This window comes from Tachysurus vachellii, chromosome 25 (genome assembly GCF_030014155.1).
Source record: "Tachysurus vachellii isolate PV-2020 chromosome 25, HZAU_Pvac_v1, whole genome shotgun sequence".
Lineage (NCBI taxonomy): Eukaryota > Metazoa > Chordata > Actinopteri > Siluriformes > Bagridae > Tachysurus > Tachysurus vachellii.
In genome coordinates, this window is record NC_083484.1 from 7819639 (window position 1) to 7831683 (window position 12045).

General features: G+C 36.1%; 1 protein-coding gene across 1 annotated transcript in view; it reads left to right on the top strand.

Annotated features, from left to right (window-relative positions):
* The first annotated feature begins 244 nt into the window (after window positions 1-244).
* Window positions 245-12045, top strand: part of pou6f2 (POU class 6 homeobox 2) — a 77235-nt gene continuing 65434 nt past the window's right edge. The window contains exons 1-2 of the mRNA XM_060861143.1: window positions 245-290; window positions 11769-11866. Coding sequence (XP_060717126.1) covers window positions 245-290; window positions 11769-11866 — 144 coding nt within the window. The remainder of the gene's footprint in view (window positions 291-11768; window positions 11867-12045) is intronic.

Below are 12045 nucleotides of genomic sequence, written 5' to 3' on the forward strand. Positions count from 1 at the left end.
GAATAGGGAGGAGGAGGGATTGGTCCTAATGCAACGAGAGCCTTGATGTGCTTTGCTGGGCCTACGTAATATAGACACACACACACACATACACAATCTTTTCAATGAGGCCAGACTGTGTAAATAGAGCCCAGTGGCCCCAAGTGCCTCTCTTAAGGAGTTAGATCTCATTATAGACATGGCCCTCAGTCATCTGCTTACGGCCGACACCCATTCCCATTGAACTAATGTGTTCCTCCCGAGCATGTGTAATCTGCTCGCTAATGCGTCTGTAGTGCCCATAGCTACAGGTAAGATGCTGTTCGAGCACAGGGTTGAGGGATGGATGTTTCAAGTTTCATGTTTTTATAACGGAGTAAAAAAATTGGTATGAACATCTGGAATGTAAAGCATTTTGTCTAAATATTTTTGTGAATTGTAATAATGATCTTGCGGCAAATGTTTTTCATCAGTTAAGGTCTTAAGTTGAGCAAAGGTTTGTATACTGTATGCAAAATGCACTTCCATTGGACATCTGAAGAAATTGCAAAGAGTTCAAAATGAAATGTGCATTTAACCTGCAACAAGACAAGATTAACAACAATAACAAACTAAAAACAGCAAAATCAAATGAAAAATATAGAATTGAATAAGAATGTATATTTATAGAAATCAGTGTATTTCAGTAGGTCCCAGATGTACTCAATTCTTTGTAAAGGGTTTCTAGTTTGAATGTTTTAGAGGTTGATTTAGTGCTAGAGAAAACAAATGAGGATAATATTCATGTAACAACAGACGCACACCTACAACAACACTAGACACCTGTGACATTAGGCATAATTCAGTTCAATTCAATTCAATTTATTTGTGTAGCGCTTTTAACAGTTCACATTGTCTCAAAGCAACTTTACACGAGTATAGAAACAGAATAAAATAAATAAATTAATAAAGTTTAAAATGAAGTTACTCTATATCTCTAACATCTACGCATAATGAGCAAACCGGGGACTGTGGCAAGGAAAAACTCCCTGAATGATATGAGGATGATGATCCCGATCCTGACATGATGATCACAAGACATCACGTGTCGTTGTACATCTATGTAGATTGGACTGACACCAGAATGTACTGTGCGAGGTTTAAGTTGATTAATTCTGCATTTTCATTGTGTCTTGAATCAGAATTTTATTTACAGTATATGATCTATGCCAGATCCAGAGCCTGTTCTGGTAGCAACCTGGTATAACAGTGTATTGCAGGACGCCATGCATTGATTTACGACAGATAATCCACGTAGCTTGATTATAGATGGAAACTCAGAGAAACTCAGATGCAATTCACACTGTGCTTAGGAGAACATAAAGAGAAACTCTACCCTACCTGATACGCCACTGTGTCACCGAGCTGATTTAACTGAATTTCAAAATTTCCGAAAACACTGAGATTCATGAATAATCTGTTATTATTTTGCACTTAACATAGTTGCTGTAAAATTGTTATTGTTATGTCACTATCTGTACCATCATGACAATCAGAGATCCAAATGTTTTCTAAAGTTCCATTTGTCAAAGTAAGCACACTAGTTTAAGGGCTCAAATCTCTGAACTGTAAAAACACCACGTCTTCTTCTTCACGTTCTTGAGTAATGCTCTTAACTCGTAACTGCTATTTTTTCTGGATTGCATTTTTCCTTGCTTGTAAGTGGCTTGGATAAAAGTGTCTCTTTGTGAAATAAATAACATTTGCTCATCATAAGATGGCTGTATATATGACATGCTCTCTTTACTTCACAGAACACAAACCTTTAAGGAGGACAAGAGAATCATATGAGCTGAAAATCACAAACAAATTGTTTTTATATTCATGCAAAATGAAAAAAGCTGTCACCACTTTAGAGAATCATCCTCTGCTCATCAAATAACTGCTCCACTATCTGTAGTGCGCTATAATTGAAGCAGTCACCTAATCATATACATCGGGTTTGTGGTTGAAATGAAAATCTCAGTGTTTTCTGATGTAGTGCGGCACTGGGCTTGGAGTACGGACGTTAACAAGAGACCGGACGGTCTTCCTGAAGCCTTTATTATTTATGACGGGTTCTCTTTGAGCACTGACCAGTACTAATGCATAACCTTCTGTCCTTCTGCCTTATTCGCTTCCTTTGAAACCACAGACTGAGGAGATGAGAGGCAGGAGAGTGTGTCTGTGTTCATATATAGAAGAGGTAGATGTCTGTGTATGTGTTTGTGTGTAAGAGAAAAAGAAAACTGCAGACACTAGTTATCTGGGAATTTTTTTTTCACCCCTGCCCCATGCACACACACCAACCTCATGCTTAAGGACATGGAATGAAAAATTGTGGTTGCCTCTGTTCTTGCAGAATGGAGTTTCCGTGGCTTCAAAGCCCCACTCTTTCTGCGAATTTTTTTTTCTTTCTTTGCACCCTTCACTAGGTGTTGAGACAGGGCAAAAGATGACCTTGCGTGGGAGATTTTGAGACAGAGAATTCGCAGCAGGTCGTCGTCAGTGCCCCGCGTCTGCCTGTGTTTATGATGATTTGTATTGATCCTCCATGAAAGAGCTCACAGAGAAGGTGGGGTGGAGGACAGAAGCGGTGGATTCACAGGTGAGGAAATAGAGGCGGGATGGAGAGATGCGTAGAGAGGCAATGAGATGATAGAAGAGTGAGGTTTATGATGTAGGATGTATCATTTCTGTTTATTGGATTTGGAGTCTTCACATTTTTATAAAGATCTTGTCACAAATAGTGTTTTTGTGGGGATAAGGAGAAGTTATGTTTTAATAAAAAAAACAAGCATATGATATTGTAGTGCATAAATGGAAAATGATTAATGAAGATTAATAAAAAGATTAATAAAAAAGTAGTTTACAGGCTTCTTGGGTGGTGCAGAGTCCACACTACGGCCCTATCACTGTAAGACAGGCATGTTTGAAGACTGAAGGTTTTAAATGCTTTGCTTGGAAGAATATTCGTCTGTCAGAGTGACACCATCCAGCTGCGGCCCTCTGAGCTAAGGCCAGTGTTCTTCTTAAACATGGTGGCTTGTGATTAAATGTGGTGCCTCAGGAGAAACATGCATTAGATGAGTAGCTGTCATATGATTAGTGACTGGGAAAGTAGTTAAACATAGGCTGTAATTAAATTGGAAGAAATTTTAATGTTTATTTGTTGACTTGTGTGTGAACAATGCTAATAATTAACTAACTTATTCTCTATGGAGAATTATGTCTTTTATCAATTACAGAACATGGCTGTTTTGCAGAATTACCATAATGAATATGTAATGAAAAAACAAAAAAAGGCTTTCTAGAACTGCAAAATACAGGAAGTATCAATGCTAGTTATGCTGTCAAATGTAATGTACTCGCTGTGTGATTTCATAAGTCAGGAATAGTGGACAAATTAGGTGCACAACTAAAATGATCCAAATTGCAGGTATTATTTTTTTTAATAAAATAAAATAAAATAAAATAAAATAAAATTAAATTTTTATTTTGAATAACATAAACAAACAAACAAACAAACAAACAAATAAATAAATAAATGAAAGCATCTGAAAATTACTGTAATTTATTTCTTCCTTTAAAATTCTGTCCTGATATTGAAGTTTAAATCTCATCTATTTTTACAACAACTGTGAGTGTGGCAAGTTTCAGACTTTAGAGAACAATGAGCACAAACAAAAGCCTCAATAAATCATTTATTTACTTAAATATTTCACTTACTTTTTTACGTTTTTATGCACATTTTAGTGTTTACATTATGTTTGGACAAAGGACAGGACGTGCACAGTAAGTCATGATTTGCAGTAAATTAGCAGGACGTTACTGGCAACACAGGCTCCTAGTAAATTACTGTAACATCTACAGTATTTTTCTTTTTACAGTGTATGTATGTCCTACAGTAGAAGTAGAGAATTGAAGATGATTATTTAAGGTCATTTAAGGCCAAATAATATAATGATGTCTGGTACTGTCGCATTTACATATTAAAGCATGGAATTGGAACAATATGATTTTTTAACATTTGCAAGAACCTTATAACCAACAAATATTTCTATTATTACTACATTTTTATTATTTCTTAACTTATGTATCCGAAGGGGGCTATGTGAGGGCTAAAAACTAGCTATAGCCAACTAAAATTGTACTTGACATGAATTAACATAGTTTAGATTCTTTTAAAAGTGAGGTAAATAGGACTAGATACTATATCAATGTTAGTATTATGTATCTAACATAAGCATGAATTCTGTTTTAAATCCAATCAGTTAAAATCCAGTTAATGTTGATTTAACTAAATTCCTTTAAGAATTATATTATAGCAATGGGATAATATTTTAAAAATGCCAGGTAATTAAAGAAAATGGTATTTCAGCTAAGCAGATACTAAGACTAAACAAAGCATGTTTTCTGTGATGGAGCCGATAAAAAGATATAAGAAGTGCCCTTCTGCAGGACACAGACAGAATGGTGGTCAGGATGAGGAATCCTATTTGTCGCAAATACGGTTAAGATAATTTGCGATGGGGTTGGCACGAGAGAAAAGCATGATGACCCCTGCATTCCTCTGGCTTTCTTAAAAGGGTTAGAGATTCCATAGACAGGGATTCCATGGACCTTGAAGTCTCTGCTTTCGCAGATGGGTCTAAAAGGATGAGGAGTCATCTGGGCACATATTTGTTTCTTTCAACCCTCAAGTTGACATTGCTTGAGGATGATGAGCATGGAGGAAGCTTTGTGAACAGATGTGTCCATCTGTGCGGTAGCTAAATCAACACCATATTCACTTCTTCAGCTTCCTTGCCTTTCTGTACATCTGTCATTAAGTTCTTTCTTCTTGAATCAGTAAATTTTAAAATGATAGAGCAACATTTGAAGTCTTGACATCTGAATATAAATGTACTAAATAATTCTTATAAGGATATTAGGAGATAATATAGTATAGTAATAGCTTGCGATCATTTTCAATGAAATAAGTTTAGTTTAATGGTATAATAATAGAAATATATATATATATATATATATATATATATATATATATATATATATATATATATATATATATATAAATATAATAATATATAACAAAATAAATACATTTGCAGCATGATACAGCATTATGGCCTCCTGTTCCTGCGTTGTGCCCATTAATAGATCCTGACTAGGTTAAAGAATACATTAATAAAGATGTTCTTTTTTAGGATTTAACATTGGTTAGCTAATGTTTATCAATTAATTCAATTTCATTAAGCTTTTAATGAAACAAATTACAGGCTTACATTTCACCTATTATTTTGTCTTGGTTTTAATTTTATAGTACAGTTAGATCAAATTAATCTGTTTGCTGTATTATTATTATTATTATTATTATTATTATTATTATTATTATTAGTATTAGTATTAGTATTATTATTATTATTATTATTATTATTATTATTATTATTATATTTTAATTGAAAATTTACATTTCAGTTGTTTGCACTGAAAATTGAAGAATTCATCTTTAGAGACAAGAAAAACAACATTTTATAGAGATGATACGATTTGTTTTTTTCTTATTTGCTATTAGTTTTTCAATAAACATGAATAATGAAAAATTTAGATGAACAGAACCATGATTAGAACTTCTAATGTCTGAGTAAACATTTTAAACCCACCCTTTGCCTTTCAGATATTTCTGAAGGTTGTTGAGACACTAACACTTTACTGGCCTGCAACTGGCTGTTAAACTGAATGCTAATGGAGTGTTAATGGAGTATAAACGTGATGGAGTTTTTCATCTAAATCCAGCAGAGTAGATGAATCAGATTGATCTGTTTGTATAACACCATGCTCCTGACTCAAGGACAGTACTTATTTGCTCACACTGAGCCATAGACTGAGCATTATTTGTTTCACATTTGTTTTTCTAAATCTCCCTCTCTATCATTCTAAGGACATTGTATTTCCTCTGCTCTCTGTTCCCTATCTTCTATTTCTCTAAGCTAAAGTACTGTTCCTCTTGACCATCAGCTAAACTAACCTGAATCAATGTCTGTACAATTTAAACACTCTTTTGGTTATTGAATGGATTTGCTTTTGTTAAATGCAACTCATCAATCATCAAGATAACACACTGAATTCGTCCAAACCAAACCATATATTTGTATTAAAAATACAGTATGATCATATAAAGTATGTGTTTCTGAGAGCTAATTGTTTATATATACTGGAGAGGTAGCTAAAGAGAAAAATAAAAGGCACTTTTATCAACAGAAAGTTACCAACAGTTATGTAGTTGTTCATCTAGAATACTTGTCAAATCACTTTCCTTGTCTGAACAGCTGGAAAGCAGAGGGCACAGTTTGTGTGTGTTCGGGTTTGTGTGTAACCTTTTTGAAGAGCGAGAGTGGAATGAGATGATAAGTAGATGATGAGGTACAAAGCAAAGCAGCAGCAGGAGAGCTATTTAAGATCTACCCAAAGCTCGCTGCACCTTGGCCTGTTGATTTTGAATAGACGCATTGAGCAGCTCCCTCCGCTCCTACAAGCCAACTTATGATATAATGGATTTCCACTAAAATAGCCAGTGTTAAAACTCCTTTTTTATAGAGGGCAAAATTGATTCATAAATGCACTCAGGGGCCAACAGCCAGCCCGGCGCTTTACAAAGCTTTCAATAACGGCCATTTGATTCAGAAATGTTGGACGGAGGAGGCATGCAAAATGGTGATGGCAGTGGTGGCCTGGATGATTGTTTTGTGGTTGTCTGGTGGGGGGTGCATGCGGGGGAGCAGGTTGTCAATTAAAGCTAGCTCTTTGCACTCCGTTGGAAAAAAATTAAAATGTGCTGACTTTCAGACTTGGTCGACCAGATCTATTCATCCGAAATCCCTTGTCACCACTTAGATGATCAATGCAACAGAGTGGTTTTTGTCTCATTTTAAATTAAAGGTGGTCCTTCAGTTCTTGTCTGTGGTTTAAATCCACTAATATAGTACGCAAAACTGCCATTACTGGATCTGTATATTATCCAGGAACTCAATCCAGCTGGACATCAATCCAGCAATACCAACACAAATATACCATTTTATCATCTTACAAATCAGAAACAATGTGTTTAGTCAATTTTTAGCCCATTGTGTTGATTCTAATCAGTTCCTTGTTCACTGCTTTATAAAAGGCCCAGCTCCCCTATGCTGTCACTGGTTATGAAGAATAACAATGAACTATTTTCAACATCTATCCACTTCCATGCACATGCACATAAACAGCTCATGAAACAGACTGCATAGACTGAAAAGAGCTCAACACAAGGGCTTTCATAATAAGCTTTAAAAAGCTGTCTTCTATGTGTTTATATTCCATTTGGGTCATTTGCCAAATACAGCATTTGCCAAAACCCCACCATTTAGTTTGCTCTCTTCAAAACATGACATGACTCTACCAGCCTTAGGAAGATGTAAAGATCCAAACCATGTGAATGCAGCCACTACATCTACTGCATTGTGGGCAGCTGATGATACATGGATGAAAACGCTGTCTTCATGCTCCTGCTTAAATGATGTGGTAGCCTAGTGGTTAAGGTGTCGGGATACCAGTTGAAAGGTTTTGAGTTCGTATCTTGAATCGGTTCACCAAGCTGCCACTGCTGGGTGCCTGAGCAAGGCCCTTAACCCTCAATTACTCACTGAGATAAATCAGAAGTCACTCTGGTTAAGGGTGTCTACCAAATGCTGTAAATGTAAACTAGCACACAGAAGCCAAGGATTGGTTAGTGTCACTGTGACTGACAGAGATAAGGCCATCTCTCCTACACTCAGAGACTCCCAGTCACAGATGGTTGTAGCACCATCAGGAAATGTGCTTGCAATCTCAACGCTTTTGTGTTGCACCACTCAGAAGCAACCTTTGAGTTTTTACAGTTTATGTGTCACAGCGAACACTGCGGTTTAAAGAAAAAAAAGATTTATCCAACTCAAGTACAGTGCACCTTAACATGCTATTAAGAAAACTGCCTTTTGTAATTTCTTTGCACAAAATTGTTCTTGGTGGTTCATACGCTTTCTCTAATTTCTCCTCAAAGACTCTTTTTCTATTCAGTGTTAAAAGGTATAAAACCTTCAGGAAAATAGCTTCAGTATGTTTCTAGCTTGAGTTTAGTGAATGTACGAAGCACCTTATAATCCAACGCTATTTTTCGTGTGTAAACGTCCAACTTGTATGAAGAACTCTAGGTGTTAACTTACGCATGAAGGGATTCAATCATTTCTGTTCAAGGTCGTCCACCAACGTATTTGTCTTCAAAAGTACCCCAGAAACACTTTCAGTTTTAATTACAAAATTTATAAAACATGTCTAAAAGTGTCTCGCTACAAAATCAGTCAAAGTTTCTCCTCATCAGCACTTTACACATAATTACACTCTCAGTGTTCTGAAGGTAATCCTCTTAAAGGACCGCTTCCTTTAATAAACAGGTTAAAAGAAGAGCGGGATCTGATAATGGGACACAACAGTTGCTTAAATCCCCAGACATTTCCTCTGTCAGGCTTTTTAATTTTGTTGCAGTGACACAAATTCATACTTTAACCCCAGTGCCTTAACCCTCAAACCTAAGTGCATGTATTAATTATTGATTTTTTTTGTTCATGCAATGAAAACAACTTACCTTCACAATTATGTACAAGAGGATCAAATGGTTCCAATTTCATCTAATGAAAGACAGTGCTTCAAGATGCACTACCAGATGTCCAGTATATCGGATATATATTATTAACAGCCTAAGACTGAAACTAAATGCCGCATGTTGAACATGTCGTCTGTCAGTGGAACGTCTTTATAAATCACACAGGACTGTGATTATGTGACTTACAGACAAAAGACCATGATCTACGTGTTAAAGTGGATTGAGATTGAGGCGGGATGACATGCTAGGTGCTTCTCTGATGAAAGAGTACGCTTTTCAGTTGGATTTTAGGCAGTCAAAGAGGAGATGCCAGCTACATGTGTTTTTTTTAGAACATCAACCTCCTAATCAATATAGTATTGTCGGAGTGTATATGACTGTAGAAAGGACATTATTCATAATAACACTCTCCGGTGTTTAGAACAGTTTATAATCAGTGAGAGAGACAACCTCAACTATCTCCAGTGTCACCCAAATGAGGATAAGGTTCCTTTCTGAGTTTGGTTCCTCTTAAGGTTTCTTCCTCTTTCATCCAAGGGAGTTTTCCCTCACCACAGTCGCGTTAGTCATCCCAGGCTTGTTCATTAGGGATAAATACAAACACATTTAAATAATATTAATCTAGTATTAGTCTAATATTAGTCTTGAACTTTTGTTTTATATAAATCTTTGTATGATAAACTTTTTGTATTATGTTTCTCATGTTCTGTAAAACTGCTTTGAGACAATGTCCGTTGTTGAAAGCGCTATACAAATAAAATGGAATTGAAATGAATTTTAATATGTGTATTGTATATGTGAACCTATTCAGCTCTTTTTCTCTCGTATTAGGTATAATAAAATTGTTTGGTATCTCAGTATCTTATTGTAGGTAATCATGATAACCATTTATTTAAAAATAAATAAATAAAACATTCTTCTTTATTCATTCATTTAACTTCAGTAAGTGCTTTATACTGGTCAGGTTCAGAGTGGATCCTGAAACTATCCTGGGAATATTAGGTGTAAGGAGGGAAATGGCATAAAACACACGCAAACACACACACACACACACTCACACACACACACGCACACACACACAGACACACATTCAGACCTTGAAGAGCCTGGAGAGAAGTCATGAGAATGCAGGTTGAACATGCAAATCTCCACACTGACAGTAACTGTTGTGACAGCCACAGTTGAAATGAAGTCAGCAGTACTGTATGTCTCTGTGTGTGTGTGTGTGTGTGTGTGTGTGTATGTGTGTGTGTGTGTGTGTGTGTGTGTGTGTATGTATGTGTGTGTGTCCTGATAACTAACACTCTTATTATTAGAGCTGAATAGTATGCAGTTAAGATCAGGGTGCCTAGCTAGGTCCCTCCTTCATCACTCCATCAATCTCCATCTTTAATTGTGGCCTTTGTTACCATGGTGATCCCTGGACCAGTTTACCTCCATGCCTGCTTCTCTTTTGTTTGTGTGTGTATTGTGAATGTACTTTAAAACATTGTTCTCTTTATATTTAAAGTCATTCAGGTGTCATTTGCAGAAAAAAAAAGATTTGGCAAAATAAGACCAAAAAATACACAATTTCAACCTGTTATATTTGGGACAATTTCAAGGAGTAAGTGCAAGAATGGCTCGACAGTTTCAGTTTTTCAAAAAAATTCTAGTGTTATACACAAAGTGTATTGGACATCCACAATCATGCGCAATTTCCCCAAATACGTATACCTGTATTTGGGGAAATTGACTATCACGATTAATGCCATCATATTTCGTCTCTTGTGAAGTGTCAGATTTGTGTGTATAAGTTCATCATAAGTGTCACAACAAGACATCATAATGCTGACAATATTTTTTCTCATTAGTCTCATTCCTTAGTTCATCCTCATGTTGTCTCACTGATTTTTTTTTTATACCTTTCTGGTTTGCTGGTTAGGAATCTATCTGAATTCTGGCAAATCTGCTTTGTGTAAATATCTATTGGTAAAACTACTAACTGTTAAATAAGAGCCAAGAATGTATGATGATATGGGCTTTGTATTTTTGTTGATTTCTGTGTTGTGAGAGTAGATATCATCAGATTTCACAGCTGTCATACAGCTAGGACAGTTGTATGATAACTTAATTTAACAGATTTAACATTAAATTATTATTTGAAACCCAGAATGGTGCCATGACAAATATTATGACATTGTTATAACATTCTACATAATGTTAAGATGGACATCAGTTAGGAAATGACACAGTATGACATCAGGCACGACAGGTGTATGATATGATCCCTGTGTCATGCAGGATTCATGTAAAGTGCTACTCTTCCTGCTTTTAATCATCACAAGCATGTGCGTTATATATTGAAATAATTCAGTGTCACCCAAGTGGACAAGGACAGTCAAAGCTTCAAGCCTTTGTAAGTCTTATTAAATTAAAATGATTATTCTGCTTCCACACACAAGATCTCCCAGACACTTGCTGTCTATGTGCTTTTCTCTGTGTTTGTGTCCTTGCTGCTGCATTTTTCTGTGACACTTAGAAGCAAAATGTCTGAAAGCTACGGACTGTAGTGTTGTGCCTCATGAAAAATATGCACTCAGTGTGATCAATATAAAGCCATGCTGCTTTCCTGGAGTTTTTTGCCTCTGGAATTACACATGATGATTGCTAAAGTAAAATAAGCAAGCGCTAACACAACTAATGTGAACTGGAGATTTATGTATAAAAATGTTTTTCTATGCATGCATTCTTGGGCTATGAAAACTGCTGAGCACAGAGGAGTAAGAGGAATAAAAGGATGTATTAACTGTGTGTGTGTGTGTGTGTGTGTGTGTGTGTGTGTGTGTTTACATCTGAATGTGATGATAAACCAATTTGCCACTTACAGAGTGGCTTTCTGTCATAACTGTGTGTGTATGTTTGTGTGTGTGTGTATGTGTGTGTTTGTGTGTGTTTGCAAGAAAAGAAAATCTAAAACGGGATGCAAATGGTGATATAGTACTCATAGATAGTTTTCTTGTTGTCGGAAGATAAAGGAATTTATAAACTATATTTCTGGTTGGAAAAGTAACTGTTGCCTTCTCTCTCTCTCTCTCTCTCTCTCTCTCCACTCTCTTAGGTGTCAGAGGTGGTTCAGTCCAGTCAGATGCAAGCAGTAGCCCCTCTGAGCAGGGTCACATGTGTCAGCCCCATCCAGCGTACCCTGTTGGACCACAGGTAGGAACACACACACAGAGAGAGAGAGAGAGAGAGAGAGAGAGAGAGAGAGAGAGAGAGAGAGAGAGAGAGAGACAGAGACCAAGAAACAATTCCTTTGAAAAAATAATTTATGCAATGAATTTACATTAGATTATAGGGGAATATATGTCTATCTTTGTGTCTTGTGATTTTATTGT